Source organism: Branchiostoma floridae, chromosome 4 (genome assembly GCF_000003815.2).
Source record: "Branchiostoma floridae strain S238N-H82 chromosome 4, Bfl_VNyyK, whole genome shotgun sequence".
Lineage (NCBI taxonomy): Eukaryota > Metazoa > Chordata > Leptocardii > Amphioxiformes > Branchiostomatidae > Branchiostoma > Branchiostoma floridae.
The window spans coordinates 3,952,456-3,978,040 of record NC_049982.1 but is presented as its reverse complement, the minus strand read 5'-3'; the positions used below and the strand labels follow the sequence as shown (position 1 = coordinate 3,978,040).

The 25,585-nt window shown below is 43.9% G+C and overlaps 1 protein-coding gene across 1 annotated transcript; it reads left to right on the top strand.

Moving 5' to 3' along the window:
- Positions 1 to 6,931: 6,931 nt before the first annotated feature.
- On the top strand, positions 6,932 to 25,382 carry LOC118413031. The gene is made up of 29 exons (XM_035816170.1): positions 6,932 to 7,061; positions 7,636 to 7,935; positions 8,568 to 8,711; positions 8,917 to 9,170; positions 10,007 to 10,094; positions 10,464 to 10,686; positions 11,120 to 11,286; positions 11,609 to 11,864; positions 12,203 to 12,363; positions 12,758 to 12,852; positions 13,052 to 13,250; positions 13,666 to 13,775; positions 14,381 to 14,435; positions 15,064 to 15,222; positions 15,538 to 15,651; positions 16,406 to 16,566; positions 16,983 to 17,160; positions 17,701 to 17,922; positions 18,604 to 18,786; positions 19,178 to 19,302; positions 19,690 to 19,734; positions 19,969 to 20,075; positions 20,736 to 20,812; positions 21,260 to 21,396; positions 21,742 to 21,825; positions 22,404 to 22,623; positions 23,056 to 23,224; positions 24,158 to 24,277; positions 24,723 to 25,382. Exons 1-29 carry the CDS (start codon positions 7,043 to 7,045, stop codon positions 24,970 to 24,972), a joined length of 4,422 nt encoding a protein of 1,473 aa, XP_035672063.1. The 5' UTR covers positions 6,932 to 7,042; the 3' UTR covers positions 24,973 to 25,382.
- The last annotated feature ends 203 nt before the right edge of the window (positions 25,383 to 25,585 follow it).

Genomic DNA, 25,585 nt, shown 5'->3' with positions numbered 1-25,585 from the left:
CAGGAGCGAATGCTACCAACATGCAATCAAGCCATTAGGTGCCTCAGGGCTGATGAGGAGCCTTGCTTCCTAACTCTCAGACTCATTTCCACATAACATATAACATCCGTCAGCTGGGCTGCCGGCGTAGTTAGCGTGGCCTGTAGGTGTACGTCGCCTTTGTTTTATTGATGATTTCGAAACAATGTGTGGTCTTGTGTAACGGCAGGGTGTTTGACCCATAACAAAGAGGTTCTGTGTTCGAATTCGCTTCCGATCTTGTGCATTTTACACGACTTAACTCACATATCTATGATGAAAATAGATCCTAGCTTCAGTTAGGACGGTCCCTCTGATAGGACGCTGAATGTGTGATTCTCCCGTGATTGAAAAGAGCCACACGTTAAAAAGAGCGGGGGTCCTTTCTGGTGTGAATTCATCAAATCTGATAGTCTGGTCGCCGGGTTTATATCTTGAAAAATTACATGTAACCCTGTTATTTCAACCCATCCATTTTTAACCAGCACCGATTCAGTGCACCCAGATCACACTTATTGAACTAACCACATTGGCGTATGTGTGTTGTTTTGCTCAATCTGATGCCTTAATATAATGAAATGAACCGAATCCAAGATATTGCTATAAGGATACTACGCAGATGCTGGTTTAGTCAGTCAAGATATTTTGGGGTGCTTTTTGCTGGGGTCTGCCAAGACCGAATTGTATTTGGTAATATTGGAATCGAAGGTCCAAGGTATGCTGTATTTTGGGTGCTTTTTCTGAAATAGGCCTATACTAGTTAGGAAGGATGGAGAGCTATCTTTGTCTTCTTACGTTTGGAACGCTCTTTTCGTCGATGTCCCGTGGCACGTAGGTGTTTGACAATACTGTTCTTGACATAATATATATTTTTACTCCCTCACTAGGTGCCCTGGCCGTTTTTAACACGTGTTAGGGATGATAGGGAGGGATCTTCTTCGATTTGCTTTTTGTGTGCCCCTAGCCGGAATTTCCCATGGCCAGTAAGTGTTTGGTAATAATGATAAAGGCTCTTGACACCCTGCTGTGTTTTGTGAATATTCTCCTGGCATAGGCCATGACCAGTACGTTTTAGGAAGGGTGGGGAGGGATCCTCGTCGCGCTGTGTTCTGGTTGCCATTCTCTAGAAAACCCCATCGGTTGTACACACTGAGAGAATTGTGTCTGGCTTTGCCCGCTACTTCATAGGTAACTGCACGCCTTGCAACATCGGTTACGCAGCCATTTTGTAACACGAAGCTTTCTGTGGCTTTGACGAAATAGAGGTCAGAAGGCAAAGACCTGCGGGACGCTGCCAGGTGCGTGTTACTAACAACTTCTGAGATTTTCCATGGACTGTACAAGCTGGACAAATTCTGTCTGGCTTTGCCAGTCACTCCATATGCGACTGAACGTCTTTCAACTTCGGTTACGTGGCCGTTTTCTGACACGAAGCGGTCTGTAGCTTCGACGAAATAGAGGTCAGAAGGCAGAGACCTGCAGGACGCTGCCATGTGCATGTTACTTACAACTTGGCCCTTTTCCTGGAGTTTCCATGGACTGTACGCACTGAACGAATTGTGTCTGACTTTGCCCGGCACTCCATATGCGACTGCACGTCTTTCAGCATTGGTTACTTGGCCATTTTCTGTAGCTTCGACGAAGTTGAGAGAAGCTGGCAGTGAGCTACATGACGCTGCAAGAATTGTGTTACAGACGGCTGGCATTTTCGTTCTAGACACAGCATGGTCTGGGAGCCCCCAGTATTTATGAGAGGGAGTAGGCAGCGGCCGCCCGGAAGCAATATTATTAGGGATATCTTCGACCCTGTGTGGAATTGCAGGTAGAGGTCGCTGTGCAGCAGCTATGTTGTCTGGGATCTCATAGTATGTGTGCGGTAGGACAGGCAGCGGTCGCTGTGCGGCAGCTATATTGTCCGGAATCTCACAGTACGTGTGCTGGAGGACAGAAGGCAAGGATCTACAGGAGACCGAGTCGTCTGGCATTTTTCTGCCTCTTGGTGACGACATGTCAGGGAGGGAAGCAGATCTAAACAAGCCCGGAAAGGCAAGACCCGGTGGAAGCGTCCAAACGTGTGCATCGTTGGGATTAATGTAGCTTCTTTGCAGATACTTCTTCAGCAAAAGTACTACAAAAAGTAAAAAGAACAGAACCCCAACAGTTGAGGCAATAACTGGTGTGATATAATCTTTCGGTGCTGGTGTGTTTTGCACGTGATTGGTCTGGAGGGTGCTTACTTGTATTGTGGACATCAACTGGTTAGACTTAGTGGTCTGGTACATCGGTGTGCGCAATCTGTACTCTTCTGTATTTGGTCTGGTCTTTGGACTGGATGTTAAATAACTTGCCTGGTCTGTATCAGTATTGTGCACAGGGCATACCCTGTTAATTTTCTGTTGGACTTGGGGGATGTCAGTATAAATGGGAGACGGGTTGTTTTTAGATAGCAGAATGCAGGTCATGTTTTTGGCTTCGGTAGTTCTTCTATCAATGGTGCCGATTGTAACTTCTTTTTCATCTATGCTACTCACTCCCTTACTGTCTTGCGTACTGACAACCATAATACCAATGTTCCCAATGCCCGTACTCCCTTCGCCCATAGAAACCAGTTGTAAGCTTGTACCACCCTTCAATGCCACCGTGATGCCCAGGTTGTGTTTCCATACCTGTCTGCACATGTCCGGGTAGTGACGGTTCTCTTCGGGTCCTGCTTCGTCGGTAGCAATAATGACAAAGGGTGGCTCACTGGCAAGATTGCTTTCCCACTCATGTTCGAAACATGGGCCACGGGCGTGTTTGGGCAAGTGGCGGGGCACAGTCTCATCTGAATCAAACTTCCATCCAATTGATTTTTCATTTCGTTCGGGATCATTTTTGACACACAAATAGAACCTTGGTACATCGACAGCTATGGTCTGACGACTGTCTGCCTGGATTGCCAGGCTCCATGCCATTCTGTGGGACACTTCATCGTGAACTGTAGTCAAGCTGTCACCACCGACAGCAAAGGTTTTCATATACTTTAATCCTTGCATCGATCCCCAGTCTAGACAAGACAGAGCGTTTTTCTCCAGGTATACATCAGATAAAGTAATGTTCTGAAATGCCCGGGAAGGAATGCTTCTAATACTGTTATACCCCAAGTATAGGTACGACAGATAGCGTCGGCCGGAGAACCAAACGGGGTCTATGACCTGTAACAGATTGTGCTGAAGGTCCAGGTGGAGATTTGGCAGGTTCTTAAAGCAACCAGGGTCTATCTGCTCGATTTTGTTCTTGGACAAGCTTAGGTAGTGGAGATTCGTCAAGCCAGTGAACCAACTCTTTTTGACATAAGTCAAGTTGTTGAAATCCAGACCTAACGTGTGTAGATCTGAAAACCCACTAAAAGTGTTTTTCACTATGTCGGCGATTTCATCATTAATAAGAAATAAGGTTTGCACTGCATAATGCTTACGGACCGGTAGATTTTTTGCAGATAGAAAATGAAATGGGTAGCCTGTTATCGCCAGTCTCTGCGTGTCGAGCAAACAGGACAGTGTAGAAGCAGGGGTAACACTCGAAACAACGCTTTCCATTTTTTCACATACGATACACACGCCTGATTCGTCAAAAAATTGCGTTGTAATCACCCTGCGATTAACACATTGTGACCAACCTGCTCTATTACACGGGGGCTGACAAGGGTTACCTAAAGAGATGGAGATAGTCGCCAGGATCAGAAGAAACATCATTTCTGTGGGTGGGGTTCTGTCCATATCCATGTCTCAAAGTCTCAATAAAGTCTCAATAAGTTCTGAATAAAGTCTCAGTAAATTATGGGGTTCTGTCCATATCCATGTCGCAAAGCCTCAATAAAGTCTCAATTAAGTCTCAATAAAGGTTCAAAGTACTCTCCGATGTCACCACACATGATCGTTAAATACACCATGATTTTTGAGAACACTTGGCACTAACCTTGTAGCATGATGAGACTAGCAGCGGATCGACGTCACGTCAGTGCAGCGGTGTCTGTCTGTCTTTCGAGTATTTGAAGAAGTATACGTGCTAATATATGTGCTGTAGCATGAATAAGGTATGAGATGGGAATGAAGTTCACGGGAAAAGTCTTGACAACGTCAATGCATATTTAGAGACAGTGAACTCAGTCAAAACTGAAGTCAAAATGTCAAAAGAACTTTATTAGCGTTTGGCAGGCTTCATCGCAAAAAACATGATCTGAACCACCGCTGATATACTATTACACATGTGACTGCAAAGTTTAAGAGAATTAACCAAAGTTTTTTAAAGTACATTGCGAATAGCTAGGAGCTTTGTTGTGAATAACTCTTTATTGCGTTGACTAATTTTCTCATACTAGCTGTCAGCATTTATTGCGTTACCACTCTGTGATACTATATTCATGATTTCGAAGGAAAAATAAAAAAATATTCTGTGGTATGGATAACGCAGCGCGTGTCATGCGTCATGTGAGGTAGACCGGGCGGTTCCCCAAGGCTCTGGATATCTTTTGCTTCCTGACTCCGACAGAACTCTTACCTCCTGACTTATTTCCACATAACGCCCATCGGCTGCGCTACTGGAGTGGTTCATATGATGAAACTTGTCTGGTGTAGTGAACGTGTCTTGTATCGTGTTTTGTTGTAATATTGAATGGTATTTTTTGACATGGGTATAAAACCAGGCTGAATACACTACGTTCTACCTGATTTTAATGGCAAGTAAAAATCTGTACATTTTTGCAACATTTGCTTACCAGGCTATTTGATTCGACAAAACGACTTGATTTGATTTGATTAGATTTGATTATTCGGCTGTATAGTGAGAAATACTGCTAAGGGTACCCAACTAGCCGGAGGTTATTATCAAGAGCCAGCCCTGGTAACAATTCAATACACAATAACAGCACTACGTTGGTGTTTGTATTTCTAACTAGGTTAATATACAGACAACGCAAGATACGGATAACTTTGACTACAGAGCTTATTAGGTCTAGTAGCTTAGGTCTCCTTCAATTACAATTTTTTCTTCACTCACTTTTACGTACGTAAGATTGTCTCGGGTGGTTGAGATATAAAAAAACATCCATACTCGTGTATCTAAGATGATGGGTTTATTCAAATGAGAATATCTAGGTTTGAGGTAAGAGTTGGGGTGGTTCATTAACTATGAATAACAGTACCAGTTCTAATTGTCGCACAATTCTTAGGCACTAGATATGCCTATCCTTTCCAAGGAAATGCTTTAGCTTTAACTTTTCTATGTTGTCTGAAATGTTTAGAATACTAGCAAGCTATCGCTAAATAGGACAACAATAAATACATGGACGTCTTGATGGAAAATGCCATCAATTACTACTTGAGACAAATACTGCACCTCTTGAAGTTGACAAGCATTCAGTGAATCAACATTGAAAACTGGCCATATGCAATTATTAATGCCATATACGATTCTACTTTCCATGACATTTAGAAATGCCCCTTGTGATTTGTCATCGTCTGGCAGCGTTCCTGAGCTAAAAATATCACAAATGTATGGTGGGGACGTGCCATATCAAATATATGTACAACTAGAGTTCCACGAACACATACCTTTGCCAAATAAACCAGGTTTGTTATGTAGAATGATGTCTGTAGACAAATGCATTACTCATTTCATTTTCTTTATAATTGTATGCTTGGAGTTGGTTTATAAAATTGCGGCATTGATTATGCAAATTAGATCTCAAGTTACAATTTACGATATCTATCAGCATACCAAAAATCATGATGATCCTTTGATCCATTCTTGACTTATTCTCTTTCAAAGTCTTTAAATACACCTCTTTTTCTCTTCCCTTTTTCTCAGTTACATATGTGACAACTTTGATGAAAGTACTATAATGGAATGCAGTGGATTTATGAACTTTTCCTCATTAATTATGCAAATTAGCTGTTAATTTGCATAATAAGTATCACATTATATAAGTCTTCACTTAGGCTATCTACATGCCAAAAATCATGACGATCCTTCAACACGTTCATATTTTCTCATTAATTATGCAAATGAGATCATCATTTGCATGATAAACATTTATTGACATTTCTCTCTTTCTCAGCTACATATGTGACAAGTTTTAAAGTCCTATTGTGGAATGTAGTTTGAATTTATAAAATATCCTCATTAATTATGCAAATTAGCTGTTGATTTGCATAATTGGTATCTCATTATGTAGGTCTTCATTTACGCTACCTACATACCAAAAGACATGATGATCTGTCAACATGTTCTTATTTTCTCATTAATTATGCAAATGAGGCCATCATTTGCATAATTGATATCCATCGACTTTTCTCTCCTTCCCAGCTACATATGTAACAAGTTTGAAAGTCCTATCATGGAATGCAGTGGATTTATAAATTTTTCTCATTAATTATGCAAATCAGCTGTTGATTTGCAAAATTAGTATATCATTATGTAAGTCATCACTCATTCTATCTACATACCAAAAATCATGACGATCCGTCAACACGTTGTAGAGTTATTCTCGTCCAAAGTTTGAAAGGAAACCGGCGCCTGCAGTTCCAAACAAGCCGCTAGGGGGTCCAAACTCACTGCACTTACTCTCTGCCCCAAGGGCTATCTACCAGTCAAAAATCATGACCACAGCATGTCCAGAACACGAGATATAAAAAATTGAGGTTCTGCTGCAGTACCTTAGCAAGCCGCTAGGGGGCCCATTATCGAACTTGACCTTTGTTTTCCCGACCTCTACCCACCTACTAAATATCATTGGGATCCATCAAAGGCTTCTCGAGTTATGCTGTTAACACACACACAGACACACAGACTCACAAGCCTAAAACATAACCTTAGCCATTCTGGCAAAGGTAAATATAAGTTCAGTGCATGCATCTTCAATACACAAGTGAACCCCTTCTTGACTTGACCTAGGAACTGGTTTGACGGCGAGAGCTCTTCAGACTGCGTGGGGCAAAACAACCGAGGCTGGCACGGGAAGCCATGTGGACAGAAGAGACACTACATGTGTGAACGGCCGACATGTGAGTCGACAGGGACTTTTACTGTGTCTCTTTAAAAGCCCTTTGTCACACCTTAATACTTAAGTCACATTTCCAAAGCGGGGCCCGTTCGGGATGTTTGCGGAAACGAAAGATGAAAGTGTCTATCATGGAATATACATGAGTTATTCTTATGACTAATTTAATTGCGCTTTGTGTGCCTTGCTGTCTTTTCTATTACACTTTTTCGTTCCCGAAAGCCGCCCAACCGGGTCCTGGTTTGGAAACTTGACCTAATCATATGGAGAGATTCTACTGTTAGATTAAGTTGTGCAACTCTGTATATAATTACAGCTTGTAATGAACACAATGGTAACTTGTTGAAATGTCTTCGACGCACATATTATAATGCATAAGATTCCTCAATCAGCACCTTTCAGGAAATGGGCAATGCAAGAGTAGTTCTGAAAATGTACGTTATTTAAATGCACCTTTTTTTATCATCGTTGTGGCTTTGCCTTTTACGTAATCTAGTTGTCAAGTTTAATTCGCTTTTGATAGAACAGTTCTCTTACTTGTTAACAAATAACAGTGAAACAATATTGCCGTTTTTCAGCGCCGAAACCATACCGTACCCTCGGTTGTTGGGCCGACACAGGCAGCATCGTGGCCATGCCGAGCCGGGAAGGTGTGGACGCGGCCCTGACGAGGGATCCGGCGACCCGAGCCGACGCCGTCGACGAGTGCTACGCGGTGGCACTGGAACAGAACTTCACTGTGTTTGCGGTGCAGAACGGCGGGGAGTGCCGCACGTCGCTGTTTTCACACGTCACATATCAGATGTACGGGGCCTCCACTGGGTGCGGCTACAACGGGAGAGGGGGTCCGGAGGCAAACCATGTGTACAAGATTATAGGTAAGCAGGAAAGTTTCTTTGCGTTTTCAGAATAAATCATGCTACAGCTGCCTATGTGTATACGCAGAGTAATCTTTATTGAAACAACAAAAGCATACATGTAGCAGCTTTCGTAAGGTCTTCTACATGTACATCGATACGTGTACAACATCATACTAGGTTGCTTGAAAGTTTACCTGTATTTTCAGAATAAGGCGGATAATGACTGTGTACTGATCTTTCGTTTGGTCCTAGAAACACGCTGGTCTAGAGGGAAGAATTCATTCAGTAAATAGATACTCCAATGATTTTTTATCAAGATGAACGGACTTGGTAGCTTCCATCAGGCCTTCCTACGAGGTGACAGGGATCGTAGAATTCGGCCAAAAAATCGGGAAATTGACAAAGGAATTCAGTCCACGCTTACATGTAGGTGCATGTTTCTTCTCCGGAGAGGTCTGGACCAACGGCCGACCGACCAACCAAACAACTGGCCGACCAACTCCTCTGTTTGCAAAACTCCCCCGGTAAATTCTTATTCCTGTAATAATAGCCAGCGTAGTCAGTCTGGTAGAGACTACGGAATAGGAGAGAAAGACATACTTATTTAAACCTGCCCTGTATTGATCACATTGATATCGACCCTCTGCCAGGCGACGCGGAGGCGGACTGTGACTTCGACGTGAACCTCTGCAGCTTCTTCCAGAGCCCTGACGACGATTTCGACTGGACACACATCTCCGGTCCCACCAGCTCGCAGTCCACGGGCCCACCGGGGGACAGGACTACAGGGTCTGGTAGGGGAATGAAATACATGTATCTCCGATAACAAAAAAAGAAGAATTTGAAAATGATCTCTGCAGTAATTTTAGTTTGTTCTTATTAAATGAGGGTGGTAGCACGCATGGTTTTTGTAGCACAGGTACATAAAGACACACACAGGCAAACACAATATATATAGATAAAGACAGATAATGATCATGCTTTGTTCCATTTGATAAGGCTCCTACATCTACATCGAAGCTTCATCAGCCAGGGGCGGCTGGAGGGCCCATCTAAACTCCACAGCCATCACCAGACCCCCCGGGCAGCAGTGTCTGATGTGGTACTACCACATGTACGGGTCCGGCGTGGGCACACTCACGGCAATTCTCGACGAAGACGCTGAACTGGTCCTTTGGCAACGGCAGGGAGACCAGGGCGACGCGTGGCAGCTGGGCTCAGTAACGTTTCTTACCTTCAGCCCATCTTTCAAGGTAACGGAAAAATACTTGCAACAGCAGCAAGTTCTTTATGTTTCAACTTCAGCCTTATTTCAATCGATGGTGATAAGTCTTGCCATGTTTTGCTTGTGCGGCCTGGAAACGTGTGAGGGCTTACAGTTGCTGGTCAATCTGGATATCTGGAGTCAACCCTTCAATATAACACTATTTAATTAACTACATGTACACCTGACATTTTACCTGTCAGCTCATGTTACACCTGTCATTTTACCTGTCAGCTCATGTTACACTTGACATTTTACCTGAACTTATGTTACACCTGACATTTTAACTGAACTCATGTTACACCTGACATTTTACCTGTCAGCTCATGTTACACCTGACATTTTACCTGAACTCATGTTACACCTGACATTTTACCTGAACTTATGTTACACCTGACATTTTACCTGAACTCATGTAACACCTGACATTTTACCTGAACTTATGTTACACCTGACATTTTACCTGAACTCATGTTACACCTGACGTTTTACCTGAACTCATGTTACACCTGACATTTTACCTGAACTCATGTTTCACCTGACATTTTACCTGAACTCATGTTACACCTGACATTTTACCTGAACTCATGTTACACCTGACATTTTACCTGAACTCATGTTACACCTGACATTTTACCTGAACTCATGTTACACCTGACATTTTACCTGAACTCATGTTTCACCTGACATTTTACCTGAACTCATGTTACACCTGACATTTTACCTGTCAGCTCATGTTACAATGTACCTGTCGTGAATGGATAGGCACCACTCTCTCATATTCTGTCAAAAATCGAAAAAGTATATTTTGCACCTTTATTTCAGCTGTCGTTTGAAGCAACGAGGGGTGATAATCAATTTGGAGACATTGCCCTGGATGACGTCACGTTGACGGAGGGGCAGTGTCCTTACGGTAAGCGGTTTCCTTTCCACGAAAAAAGTCGGACAAAGGGACAGGGACAATATACGTTTCGTCCTACTCCTTCTGTCAACCACCTATGCTAAGCTATCTATTTCTAAACAAAAGAATTTGTATTCAAGTAAATTATGAATTTATTTTTCTAAAACATAAACACCGTTGACTGTTTCTGTCAGGGAACAAAATGGAGACAATATTATCTTCTAGACTAAGTCCTGATAGCAACTTGTCAACAACTACCAGCTAAGTCTAAGAATAATACTATACCACATGATGGACATTTGAATCCACAGTTGACATATGTGAGAGTTGCTACATGGTACCTATGATACTGCTCATACTTTTGTTATCTTTTGGACGCAGAATGTCAAGAGGTACCACCAGAGCTGCAGTTCTGCAACGCCGCCAGGGGATTCTCCGCCTCCGTCTACCTCCCCAACCACGCAGGGCACTTCACGGCCGAAGAGATCTTCGCTTCCGCCGAGTATAACGCCACCAGCACCCTCCGCAGCCAGCCCGCCTCGACCTGCCACGCCGAGAGCCTGGCGTTTGCCTGTGCGATGCTGGCGCCGAACTGCGTAGATAGGTACGTTGAACAATGGTCAGGCCTCATCTCCAAGCACATCCTATGGTAGCTAAAAGATACTTTGTAAATGTATCAAAAGCCGGCAAATGAGTTTAGATGACCTAGGTGTGAGCATTGGCTACCGGAGGTCGGCTAAACCCCTATGCCAGGCTTTGATACTATCTTATACTACCGTAGGATCTGCTTGAAGATTAGCCCTCGTACCCCACAAATATTTCCCACCATTCTACGCGCTAAATGCTACGGTCCCAATTGAAAAGGAGGTTCTGTCGGGCAGTTCACAGGCTTTTTTTGTGTGTATAACCTGGTATTCCCTGCGGCTCCCGGGAGCCTGACCAGGGCTACATCCCTTGCAAATGCAGCAAACAATTGTCTGTACATCCAGTTGGTTCACGGTATATTGACGGCTCGTTTACTCTTCTTTCCGCATTAGAGGTACGATTTCAGTAGCAGAGCCTGTGTGCTGGGCATGGTGCAAAGATGTCGTAGAGACCAACATCTACTGTGACACCCTTTTGGAAGAGGAGAAGGTCCTGTTCAAAAGCGGTTACTGCGACGATCTGCCAGTCACGGAGTGTTTTGAACCTGAGCGAATCGAAGGTGAAGAAAACTCGAAGAAAGCCTTATATATACCTACCTATCTACCTAGAAATATATGAAGATAGAGAGCTGTCTCCAGGCCTGTCTATCCCTCGCCAGGGTCAGTCTTTCTTGCAGGGAGATGAGAGAGAACCATTCTGCAATGTTGCTCTGCTAGGCTTGAAAACCTTATATCCATCGCAGAAAGATTCATCTTGGATAGATAGATAGATATGTAGATATATAGATATAGATAGGTAGATAAACAGACATGACTTTTTATATGGATATATCAACACTCAAATCTTTTCTCATGGCCTTTTTTATATTTTGTGTTCGTTAGAGCAACTGAGTGGCTACCAGCAGTGTAATGGCAAGCTCTACAAGATCTTTGAAGAAAAGCGAACCTACGACGAGTCCCTGGGAATGTGCGAATCCTTGGGCGGGAGTCTGGCCCTGCCCCAAAACCGGGACATCAACCAGTTCATCTTCAACCTCATCCTGAATGATCCCGAACATGCAAATGAGCCTGTACGGTTCGGCCTGGTGGGTCCAGAAGCAGGGGGACCGGATTCCTGGACGTGGACAGATGGAAGCAGGTTCGGCACCTTTTTTTTTCCAAATAATATCCGTCAAATATTTTTTTCCGTATTCAAGAAGTGACTAAGTGACACTAGTGTGGTAGACTGGCATCATTTACCAAGTTGAAAACTACAGTCACTGGATACCACGTTTCACTTTTACTATCGAACTATTTTCACTTGCATGGACACTTGTTTTCTTTTTAACGAGTTTATTTCCAGCTTTAAGTGCAATGTCATTGAGTACTCAGTGAGTACATAAATGTTTCAGTCGATAAAACAGTACATATTTCAGGTACACACATATTTCAGTCAGTTTCGAGTACAATGGATAACCTGTTACATGCATATTTCAGGTTCGGCACCTTCCACAGCTGGAAGATTCTCGAACCGAAACACTCGTCCGGAAGGAGCTGCGCCTCGTTCAACTTGGCAGACGACAGTAGCCCGGGCACGGCATGGGAGGCGTCCTCGTGTGACGCCAACATGAAGTTCATCTGTGAATTCCCGCTTTCCGGTAGGTCGATCCGTGAACGTTTCCTACTAGCGTTGTTACTGTGAAGATGGTGCAATTTTCATAAGCATTTTTCTCCTGGCAGACCTCAAATACTTGCGTCTGCATAATTTTCAATTATAGACAGTCAAATCTGCGCATATTGAAGAATCGATTACTCAAAAGGACTTGATGAAATCGATAACAGAAAAGAGGTGGCCTATAGATACACATTGTTTCAGTCAGCAAAATAGCCTATGGAGCCACCGATCGTCTATGTGGGCCCTGTACAGTCATGTGGTCACTTGTGCAGGTTTAAATGCACCTATCTGCATATCTGTTCTGTTACTCTTGGAAACAAAATTGAGTCAAGTAAAAATCTTTTCAACTTTCCGTAAACATGTTTATGTCACCACAGACTGCTACTACGGGCGTGGGTACAACTACCGTGGTACCTGGGACATGACAGAGTTGGGTCAGGCCTGCGAGGAGTGGACTGCAGTTGTCAACGAGGTAGTGACTTTTCTTTTATCATGCAGCATAATACATGATATGTACAAATGGTTCGTTCCAAAACTACACAGCAATGATCTGATACCAGAAAAAGTATAAGAAACATCGGAGTATTTTTGATGAGTTAAACATTCTAGATATCATGTTTACATTTTAAGCTTGTTTGGTAATATGACCTGTTACAATGTTGTTTTCCTAGGTCTCAGCACTGAAGGAGTCTTTAGGGGGTTTCCGGGATGCGGATCCCATGGGTGAGTACAACCTTGAGGGGAACTTCTGTCGCGTGCTGGCCAGCCCCCATGCAGAGGTGTACGCCTACCAGGACAAACCAATGTGCTTTGTGCGGAACACCATGGGCTTTCTGGAGGCACAGTACTGTAGCGTTCCGCTCTGCAACAGTGAGTAGGGTTTTCGTCGTTTCTATCAGTATTGCTTGCCGTGTCTAGGATCCTATGTAATACCCCCATTCCTGTGGGTGGTGCTCTTTGCAACCACCCCGCGCCCTGTCTAATATTTGACAAATCGTTTAACAAATTTCATAGATAAAAACGAACTTTTTATGCTTTTTGTGTCTTACCGTCTTTTCAGACATACATTTAGATTTTGCATTATATCATCAGGGGTCTCGCAAATCCAATCAGGTCGTGGCGATATTGCAGTGCGATTGCCGATCAGTAGAATATGGCACACCAGACCCAAGGCTTGTATCTAAAAGGAATTTCATTTCTAGCTTTTCTGTACATGGTTCCAATTTTGGATATGCAAATAACTTTGATGGGATTTCGCATAACCTGTTTAAGTTCCTGCTTTCAGACATTGGAACACCTTCGGACGAGTCTGAAACAGAGAGTTGCAGTTTGGAGTTGGACGGTGACTTCTCTTACAGCAACACCCGTGACTACCACTGCGAGTGGAAGTTACCGGTATGTCCAGATGATTAATGACGATATACGTCCGCGCTGACACTGATAGTTATCGTTATTTTGAAATATGTAAATATTTACATCACGTTGTTAAATCAATTCAATTTCAGTTTCCTTAGTAGGTACGCCTTATCTTAATGTTCTACCGACGTTTCTAGAGACTGTATGATGGCTTGATCATTGTAATGTGACTTGCCACAACAGACCAGCCATCGGCAAAGAAACCTATATTGAATCATATTGAAATTTATAAGGTTCCCTGCAATTCGTTATATTAAGAGTTCGCAAGATCTCGCAAGACCACGCAAAACATATGTACATCATCTTTGATGATTCTGGCTGCTCGGCTGAAGAACTGCCCAAGGCTAGGGATAGGGAAGGATGGAGGAAGAGAGTCATGGCCGTCCGTGCAACCAGCACGCCCGGATGATGATGATGATGATCTGAAAAAATCACCGGGTTGTTAAATAAGCCGACAAACTGACAAACATATCAAATAAAAGACTAATCAAAACAAACAAACAAACAAACAAACAAATCATCTTGCCCATGGAACACAAGACACATAAGAATATATCTAATGATGTCAAAGATAATCTTCGGAGGACCGGATACACGTCATCGAAGGGAACTGGCCGGATGGACAATACACAGTCAAAGGTAATTAAAATGTTCCGCAAAGTTACTTTCCAACAAAAAATCAGGATATGGCATGACAAACATTTGTTTTTCATCATCCTGTTGTTAGTATGAACAATTTGAGATGTATTATTCTGTCAGCGAATCTGATAGAGAGTGAGCATAAACATTGGGAATGCTACATATTCGTTTAGCGACACAAAATAATCCCTCACAGCATCACCTCTTTCTCTTCAAAGGTTGTTCTACTTCACAACTTTCCATATGTGCTAAACTTTATCTTTCTGGGAGAGGCCCTAGTTGTAGATTTTTAACATGGGCCTGAAGTTCTCTATTGTCGGGGAAGTCGTCTAGGCCCCCAAAAAGGATCTTCTCAGCATATTATAAAGCGCCCCATGTTGAAACTCTTGAATCTACGCTCTCCCCTCCTAATCAATATAAACGTCAGCGCGCCGAGATGGAGACTATCATAGGCGTTGTTACCGTCTTTTATCGCACTATTTAAACTTTTGAAAATGCAAAACATGTTGCCCAAAGTCGGGTTGCATAATTTATTTGAAGTCGATCACTTTGCGCCAAGACGTCTACCTCCACCTTGTGGCACGCACATGAGTCATGTCGACCATTACCCATGTTATTACCGCTGAAGGTACCTTCTGTGGCAGCGGCCCCACCAGCCCGATATACTCCAACAGTTCCGCGCTTACAGTGGTAGTGTACGGGGTCTACGTCGCTTCTACGTCACACGTGACGTCATTAACGGACAAAACGGCCGTCATATCTGCAAAGTACACAAGTGCACCAAAAGGTAAGATTTGTCAACACGGTTTGTTTGTTTGTTTGTATGTTTGTGTGTTGCCCTGTGTGCCTGGTCTGCACACATTGCCTCTCGCAGCAATCTGTCTGAATTCCATTGATCCATGGCCTCGAACTCTGCGAGACATCGAAACGTAAGTAGGTGAGAGACATTGCCTGATTATTGACTGTTTAAAAGAAAACTCCAGCATCCTATAACTTCCAACCTGATGAAATTATTTTCGGTTGAAAGCATCATTCCTCACCTCAGCTGAAGATGAGTGCGTAACCTTTACCTTTATCAGTGACATGTCTTTGTCGCCATCAGCACGATGCACAGGGACAGACTTCTCGTGCAGAGACGTAAAGAAGTGCGTCCCGCTGAGCCTGATGTGTCAGGGTGTTGCTCAGTGTTGGGACGGGAGCGACCAGGCTGTCTGTGGTGAGTAGTAACGCATCTATAATAGTACTAAGGTATCTTTTTGCTGTTTAGTTTTTGCGAGTCACACTCCCTAACACATATTATTCTCGTATTGTCAACAGTAACCCTTGTACATGCATCGTGTTTCTGATATTTTTTATAAAGAGAAAGCGTAAGTTATCTACAAGAGGCTCGAGGGCTGTATTCTGTGATGACATAGTTTCTACCATACTAACTACACTAGCTATAGGAGAATTATTTTGGTAGAGAAGTTAAACTACCAATGGGTTCATTTGCCATTCATATTTGTGGTTTTCTAGGGACTGAATCTTCTGATAATTTATGCACTTCATCAAGTTTCTCCTAGGTTTTTTTTTTTTTTTTTTTTTTTTTTTATTGCATTTCAAATAAACAGAAATAACAGAAGAATACATAATGACAATAGAGATGGAGACAATAACTGAGACAAAACATAAACATAAACCACGGATCCAAAAATAGATAACAATACTACAGCGGGAAGAAAATAATACCAACCAAATAAACTAATACAGCAGTATAAGTTTCTCCTAGGTTTATTCTGCGTGCCTGGTGGAGGCTGATGATGACTGTCTAGAAAACTTTGCTGTCACAGTATCAACATTCCAATGATAGCTCAAGTTGTGGTATTTTGTATTAGTAATTACTAAATTATCTCAATCATCCATAGATTTAAACACTTTGAGAACTAATGCGTTGTTTGTTTGTTTGTTTGTTTGTTTGTTGTTCTACGCAGAGTGCCGTACTATCCCTGAGGGGGCTCTCCGCGACATGTGCTCCCCGCAGGAGTACACCGCCTTCCCAAACTTTCTCCATCACCTGTCGGAGGCAGATGTCACAAACTGGGAAGGGTTTCTCGGAATAAAGCAGCTTTCTAGTAAAACCTGTCACCAACAAGTTAGTTTTGGCACATGGACTAGCAAACTCTACTGACTCGTGCTGATTTATTGGATTTCATTAATTTATTGCATTTCATTCGTTACATTTCCAACCCTGGGCCCGGCCGGGCTGTTTGTGGAAACGAAAATAGATAAATTTATACGTAAAGGTCATTACAAACCGGCCGGGCCCCGGTTTAGAAATGTGACATAAGCCTATCCGTGCTTTATTTGGCGTAACCTTTGTTTTATTCGTTAATTTCCTTAAATTCTCAGATCCAAGATTTCTTGTGTTACCTGGTGGTTCTTCACTCAATGTCACTCACTCACAAATTCCCACTCGATGACCCTCTCTCTCTTTTCCCCGCTAGTTAGAGTAACGATTGAATTCATATCTACACATAGGTTTACTTTTTCATCTCTCTACTTTCTCAGATCCAAGATTTTGTGTGTTACCTGCTAGTCCCCCCATGTTCCTCCGTCACTCGGGACCCCCCGTGCCGGTCCTGGTGCGAGGAGCTGAAAGGAGCCTGCGGCACGGAGACAGGCTGGTCACAGGTGCCGGACTGCGGGACATTCGTCAACACTGACTGCTGGAGCGGAGCACCTGCAGGTTGGGGAACATTTTTTTTTTTACCTTTCTTTGAGTGAATTTTCCGCTAATGCACGTATCGGGTCAAAGTTCGTCGAAAGTCGGTACAACTCCCGTCTCGTTTGAGGGCGCCTGTGGGGCGGAGCCTGGCTAGTCCCAGGTCCAGACGGCAGGACCTTCGCCAACACTAACTGCTGGAGCGGAGCCCCTGCAGGTTTGGGGAACACTTTGGCTGTTCATTTTGAAAGTTCATCTGTGTTGGTTGACACTGTATATATTTCATGTATCTCAACTGTAATCTTTTGTTGCGACCTGTACCTAACCCAGTGGGTATGCATGTACAATAAAGGTCTTCATTCACTCATTCATATATTCTACCAACATGATGAAATTATTTTCGTAAACAACGTCTATCTCTTAGTCCGTGTCACTGACAAAAACAACGGATATTGTTTGAAACGTCCCGGAAATGTTTCCAAAAACATACCCAGTTGCTTGAGTAACTGCTTTTTGGCGCATCTTACTACCTGGATGTCTAACCGTCATCGACGTATCTCTCAGACTGTTACCATGGTAACGGCGAGAACTACCGCGGCGTGCAGAGCGTGGCGGGGACGGGCCAGTCGTGCTACCGGTGGGAGGAGAAGCCGCTGGAGCTGCAGCAGTACCCCTGGGCGCACCTGCGGGACAACTACTGCCGCAACCCCGACGGCACGGACAGGCCCTGGTGCTACGTGGATCAGGCCGGGGGATGGGAGTTCTGCAGCGTCAAGCCTTGTGATGGTGATGGCAGTTCTCACTTACTGACTGACAGGTTTACTGACTCATTCAAGCACACAAACACACACACACACACACATATTTGGCGTTCACAATTGATGCTAACTTTGTATCCAGAACATTGTCATGTAACTCATTCTCATTGTTGTAGAATGAATAATTTAGATAAAGTAGCAGACTACCTTTAGTTATAACGAACTCTTTATTAATTTTTAAAAGCTAATGTGTAGATATTATTCTTGATGTCTTATACATTGGACTGCTCTATAATTCGCCATGCAGTATACCCGTTACAATTGTTGTGCAAGATCGATATATCGATTTATAATTAATTGATTATTGATTGATTGATTGATCGATCCTACCCCCAGAGTCCCTCCGGTGCCGAGACCGCGGGTCGGAGCGGGGTGTTCTCATGAAGCCTGTGCCACAGTTCTACTCCCAGCTGGATCAACTGTTGTGTAATAAAGAATGTTGATTGATTGATTGATTGATTTATTGCTTAATTGATCGATCGATCGATTGATTGCTCCTCCAATACAGAGTACCTGCTGTGCCGAGACCGCGGTGTTCTGATGAAGCCGGTGCGACAGTTTTTTTCCCAAGAGACACAGTCGTATTGATTGATTGATTGATTGATTGATTGATTAATTGATTGATTGATTGATTCACCTTCCCTTCCAGAGTCGCTCCTGTGCCGAGACCGCGGGTCGGAGCGGGGAGTCCTGATGAAGCCTGTGCGCCAGTTCTACTCCCGGGGAGACACGGTGTCGTACAGCTGCGTGCAGGGGTACACGCTGCTGGGGTCGGCTGCGGCCAGGTGTCTGGGGAACCACATATGGGACACTGAGGCACCGATATGCAAAGGTACTTAATTGTTATCTGTTTTGAAGTCCTCATGACATCATTTATGACTCCAGGAAGAGTAGTGGCATGATTTTATGATGTACACTAATGGAGATCGCAATAAAACAAACTAACAATCAACATACACCATTTCATCCAATCACAATGAGTATAATTCATTGAATTTAGACGTTTGCACAGAGTCCTGCCTCCAGGTAGTCAAATGAAGTTCCTTTGGTGACGTCACAGTGAACACGGCAGTCGTTTTTTTTTCAAATCGCAGTACCTGGTCAGTATCATGGAAGGACGTGCTATGTCATCTATACGCGGAATACTCCCGCTGGGTCCATAACGGGCCTTAAGATATCAAATACTGGTAATGATGGGCATTTTTTTTCCTTCGTTCCTCCAGTGGAGTCGAGGGAGCGGCTCTTGAACGACAAGTTCATCGAAGGCGAGTACTCCCCGACCCTCTCCCCGACGGTGGGGGTCGTCAACATCACAATCGCGGGAAGTATTGTCAGCATTATCAATCTGGTGAGCTCATTCGGAATACAACAGAATGATTTTCTGTTGTCTGTCTCCCAGTGTGTCCATTTATATGTATGTATTGATGTGTGGGCCACGACACCAGCATACGGCTGCCTGTGACCCACTTGTATTGTACCGTTTCCAATCTTAATGAATCAAATCAAATCAAATCAATCCTAACCCTTAGTATGTTGACGAGGTATTGATATGAACTTGATTGCTCTACAACCGCACATAGTAAATTTTATGTCAAGAAATATTTGTAAATGGTAATAACTTCTTTAATCATTAAGATTGTTTACGCATTGTAAAATGGTAATCTAGAGACGATTTGGCTTCTTGACTTTGGGTATGACTTTGGCTTCTACGTTGTTTGGTTATTTTTCCATTTAGGACGAATCAACAGAGACCGTCACCACAGCCTTTCGAGTCGGATTGGTAAGGAATATTTGATTGTTTGCATGCCGTGTTTCTAAGTTCCTGCCCTTAGTATAGGCTTTTCCAGGGATGAGAGCAGATATATTCTGTGGGACACACAAACTGTTTCTACAAAAGTGTGTGTGTGAATTGAAGATTACATGTATCGCAAAGCTCATGAGCACAACCACTTACTCGTGTGTTTGCTTATTTGTGTGTTTGTTTGTTTGTTTGTTTGTTTGTTTGTTTAAACAGACGTGGCATGACCAGCGGCTGAGTTGGGACGTGTTTCATTACGGCGTCTCCAAAGTTCGGGTTGACCACGACACTGTCTGGAAACCGACACTCAAACTGCTACGGAGGTAACTCATGGCCAGACTCGATATAGCCTTTCTTCATAGTTACACTGCACTGGTGCAGGCAAAGCTGAATGGCACCTGCTTTACCGCTAAGATTTTGCGTAGTATAGACTATGTCCTCGCCATACGCTATTCATAGGGGTCCCGCACTCGAGGAGGTGCCTCGACCACGTTAAACAGCCTCATTACCCACACTTTGGGTACCTACTGGCTGCAAAATACACCCTATATTATTATTATAGCGTAATGCTGCGGTCCCATGTACACAGGTAGTGTAGCTCCCGTCGATCTCCGACGCCACAATTGACTGCAGGATACGATGGGGTGGGAGTGCCTCTCGTTGCTTTCACGAGTAGGTCGCGGCGTCGCCAGGTCCCGGTTAGATTTTAACTGCGAATTGAAAAAACAAGGCCAGGGTCCTGCCGTGTCCTAAAAAAGACTGGTAGCCGCAGGTTGTCCCATGGGGTCACGTAGGAATCACGCCTGAAAGTGCAACCCGTGCGCTATCCGGTGGGGCTCCTTGTTCGAAACGGTACCGTAGCATACGTAAAAATAATGAGATTGCGCAGGTTCCTTTGTTCTAACTACAAAACATCTCAGCCACAATATATCAAGGTCTTGAATACTAACGGAATGATTTGTGTTGTCCTGTGTCCGTTCCAGTGCGGACAAGGACTTCGGCGGGTTTCCGAAGGCAGACCTGACCATGTTTAACACCGGCCAAGTCACATGGATAATCGGTAAGATATGATTACTATATCGTCACCGAGGGTTGTTAGTGTATAACATTTCAGTAGCTTTATAGAGATTGTATTAGTTGAATAGATCAGAAAAATTACAGCAATCCGGTTTTCAGCACCACAAACAGATGCACTGTTGATTTGCTTTGTTAACATCAGCTATTGAAACGGAAATGTCTCTGCTATTCTTTAGCCAGCAGCTAAAGGGGATTTCAGTCCTTCGTCCATATCCTTTAGCTAAGAGCTAAATATTGGCCTCTGATAGCTTTCCTTCGGTTTTTCAGAGGATATTATCGTGACCACATGTGACCTGGAAAAGCAGAAACTTGCCTCAGACGTACAAAGCGTACAAAAAATAAGTAAATTGTGTAGAAAACGTACTATTCATAGTCTTACTGGCAAGAGACTGACAATTGCCTACTGCTGATCCTGAATGTAATTTTCCAGAGGACATCATCGTGACCACGTGTGACCTGAACCACTTCCTGTTTCCGTTCGACACCATCACGTGCCCGGTGTGCCTGCACACGGACGTGGAGAACGAAGAGGAGCTCATCTGCTCGGGAAACACGACGACTGCCGAGGTAACTTGGAAACTTTATTCATCCCATTAGCTGCCATGCATTACAATGTAGATAGCTAATCTTCCTGGACTTTGGGACATTAAAAATAGGACAAACTACTAGTAATAACTCGATAAGGATCTGAGGACTGATCGAAAGCCTGTTGGTATGGGCTTTATTTTGTGTACGGAAGGTATGAGGTCTTAAAATTGTAACGTTACATAAAATGCAGATACAGTTATTAATTTACATACACAGTGAGCTCCCGTTTAAACCTGCACTTGCTGGCAGACTGTATATCCTGTGGTAGACTGTCCCATATGAGCACGGATCTGTAAATAACTGTCTTCTTCATTTTTCTTCGAGGTGCACGGCTGCCACGATCCCAGGACTCTCAAGAGCGGCGAGTGGACGGCCACGGTCAACATGACGGTGTCGGACAGACGCAAAGTACGGTGAATCGGTTTTGACATCATGTTAATCTCCAAGCAGATTTACTGGTTGTATAGGACAGTATCACAGCCTAAAACAGCACAAAAGCGGACCAAGCAGTGTCCAATAGTCCCAGATAATGGCTATTGGACACTGACCCGAATGTTATAGACACGTGATTTGCTGGCACGCGTGACGTCAGCACTGTGTCAAAGGTCTTCGGAAATAAAAGAAGGTTGGTGTGCCCTGACGTAGATGACTTCCTTCACTCATTTCATAAAGAAGTCGGGTTCCCTGTTTAAAACGCTGACCACTTCCACAGAGTCGATGTGGTCCGAAGACTCAATGTACCAAATTATGATCTACCTCATTTCAATTGTAAGCTTACAACATTTATCAGTTGTATGCTAATTGTGACCACGTATTGTACATACACAGAAACCCTTTAAACCGCAGATGCTATTTTAAGATACTAGTACTATCTATTGGGGGGCCTATGGCTGCGATGCATTTTTTCTATATGATCACAATGATCAAATAAACCATCCATCCATTCATTCATCCATTCATCCATTCATTCATTCCCGTGTGTCCAGGCGTGTTTGTCCATGAAGCTGGTGCGTGACCCGACGTTCCACATGTGTACCACGGTCTCTCCGTCCATCGTGCTGGTCCTGCTCATGTGCATCACCTTCTTCATCCCCATCGACAAGGGCGACCGCCTGTCCTGGGGCATGAGCATCCTGCTCTCCATGTTCGTGTCGCTGGTCGTCATCAGCGACTACCTGCCGAAAACGGGGCACTTCCCGCTCTTTGGTAAGTTTTATTGTTTTCGTATCTGTAACGGTATCTATACAACCGGTATAACCACCCTTCGGCGTAATACACCAGCTTCACAACAGGCAAACAAATTGATAACTTAACAAAATGATGAACAACAGACGCACGTCAGTTTGTTTGTGGGGCATGATGACCACACAGAATACAGTTTTCACAGCTGCAGTTTCCCTCTCCGTCTATGTAGGAGTGTTGACTCACTCACTCACTCACTCACTCACTCACTCACTCACTCACTCTCTCACTTCCTGACCTACTCTCTCTACTGTCGCCATCATTAGATAATGATATTCCAGTAAAACAGGTCATAGTTCAATCATATCTTAATTTTAGTTTCTAGCAAAACAGTCATTCAAATAATCAGCAAAAAGGTGAATAGTTTAACACATAATTGTCTCTCCGTCCATGTAGGAGTGTTGACCATCGTGGCCATCACGTTGGCGGGGCTGTTCATGTGGCTGACCACCGTGGTGATCGCGCTGTCCGGGAAGGAGGGGGACATGCCGGACTGGGCTGTGGTCTTCTTCCTCAAGTACATGGCCATGGCGATGTTGCTGGGAGACATGACCAAGAAAAGAGAGTAAGGTTTCTTTTTCTTTACCTCCACAACTTTGATACATGTACAGAGAAAGAGTAATGATCACAGACAATAATGGCCATGGCGATGCTGCTGGGAGACATGACCAAGAAACGAGAGTAAGGTTTCTTTTTTAGCTCCACAACTTTGATACATGTACAGAGAAAGAGTAATGATCACAGACAATAATGGCCATGGCGATGCTGCTGGGAGACATGACCAAGAAAAGAGAGTAAGGTTTCATTTTTAGCTCCACAACTTTGATAGGAATAATAATGATCACGAATAATAATGGCCACGGCGATGTTACTGGGAGACAGAAAAGAGAGTAAGGTTTCTTTTTCTTTACCTCCACAACTTTGATACATGTACAGAGGAAGAGTAATGATCACAGACAATAATGGCCAAGGCGATGTTGCTGGAAGACATGACCAAGAAAAGAGAGTAAGGTTTCATTTTTAGCTCCACAACTTTGATAGGAATAATAATGATCACGAATAATAATGGCCACGGCGATGTTACTGGGAGACAGAAAAGAGAGTAAGGTTTCTTTTTCTTTACCTCCACAACTTTGATACATGTACAGAGGAAGAGTAATGATCACAGACAATAATGGCCATGGCGATGCTGCTGGGAGTCATGACCAAGAAACGAGAGTAAGAATTTCAATTTTTTCACCTGCACAAATTTGATACAGACTGCAGCAACCATCAGACGATTTGCTTCGGGATTCGATAGCCTGTATATTCCAGATGTTGTATAATCTCTACGCAGATCCTCCGGTGGCAGAATAGTTAGTATGTAGGAAAAGGCAGTGTCGGCCAACGGATGCCACGGACAATATCTTAATGTTGTACACAATTATGATACTCGTGCTGTACACAATGAAGAACCCTCTCAACCAGATATCATCTTTGTGCACATTTCCCGATGCAGCGTGAAGAAAGAGACGCCATCGTTCACCGAGGACGTCATGATCATGAGGTTCAACCCGCTCCACCAGCCGTTCCCGCCTCCCGTGGACATCGCGGAGGACGACGAGGAAATGCCCCGCAGGTAGCATGCGTAGTCGACTCTATTCAAGTAGCGTGCATAGTTCAGTGTGGGTAGCCCAGTCTAGTCCGGTAGCGTGTGTAGTCCAGTGGTTAGCGGCCCTTACTATGGAATTAGAAGCCGAACGCTCACCCGACATAGCATACATGCTACCGGAAAGGGTTGCAGTCCTTATGGCGGGTCGTTAATTAGCAGTGATTCATTGTGCAACCATGGTACAATGAACCTGTAAAAACAAAACGTTACATTGGGTGATTTTGCGTCTGTCTTTTCTGTCATAATCGGTGAAAAATGGCTCTAAGAAATAAAAGACTAGGGGAATCTGTATGAGCTAGGGAACCTGTAAAAATACATTGCGTCTAACTTTTCTGTCATGATCGGTAGAAGAAAATCTGTTCAGTGAGCTAAGCTGGATCGATATCACTTCGTTGTTTTTTTACTTTTGCAGGCGCCGGAACCACCTGCGTGTCCTGGCCAGCATCAACGCCGTGATGTGGGGGCTGAAGGACAGCATGGACGGCATCCGGACCAGCCTGGACAGCCTCAACGGCTGGCTGAAGAGGCAGGACGAGCAGAACAGCCTGGTGCAGACCGAGAGCGACTGGATGATATTGTCCCACGTGCTGGACAGGCTGTGCCTGGTGGTGTATTTGGGGACCATATTTCTAGCGGTTCCCATAGTGTACCATATCGGTTAATTCAACGACGAGCGTTGATGAGTTGTAGTTATCGGAGAAGCTAGACTAGTTTGCATTGCAGAAAGGACGATTTGTACAGCATCGTACAGACGGAGAGTGATTGGATGATGTTGTCCCACGTGCTGGACAGGCTGTGTCTGGTGGTGTACCGGGGGACCATAGTCCTGGCGGTTCCCATAGTGTACCACATCGGTTAAGTCATTGATGAGTAGTAATTTGGGAGAAGCTAGACTGGTTTGCATTGTAGAAAGGACGATTTGTACAGCATCGTACAGACGGAGAGTGATTGGATGATGTTGTCCCACGTGCTGGACAGGCTGTGTCTGGTGGTGTACCGGGGGGCCATAGTCCTAGCGGTTCCTATAGTGTATCATATCGGTTAGGGCCTACGTCACATTTCCACACCAACGCCCGGCCGGGCAGCTTTCGGGAAGGAAAAGTATGATATATCTACCTACCTAGTCCCTTGACCTCCTGGTCGTTGGGGGATAAGGTAGACGTGAAGATGCAGAGCTGTATGGTATAAAAGACACCAAAATACACGATACGTAAAGAGAAAAGCCGTGGGCATTATTTGTGTATATATTTACGGATACATGTCTATTTTTCGTTT

What these genes read in the sequence shown, in the direction of transcription:
- LOC118413031 (XM_035816170.1), top strand. An exon ending in CCATGTGTACAAGATTATAG is followed by an intron (nt 7,936 to 8,567) that starts GTAAGCAGGAAA and finishes ACCCTCTGCCAG; the next exon opens with GCGACGCGGAGGCGGACTGT. An exon ending in TGAGGCACCGATATGCAAAG is followed by an intron (nt 18,787 to 19,177) that starts GTACTTAATTGT and finishes TCGTTCCTCCAG; the next exon opens with TGGAGTCGAGGGAGCGGCTC.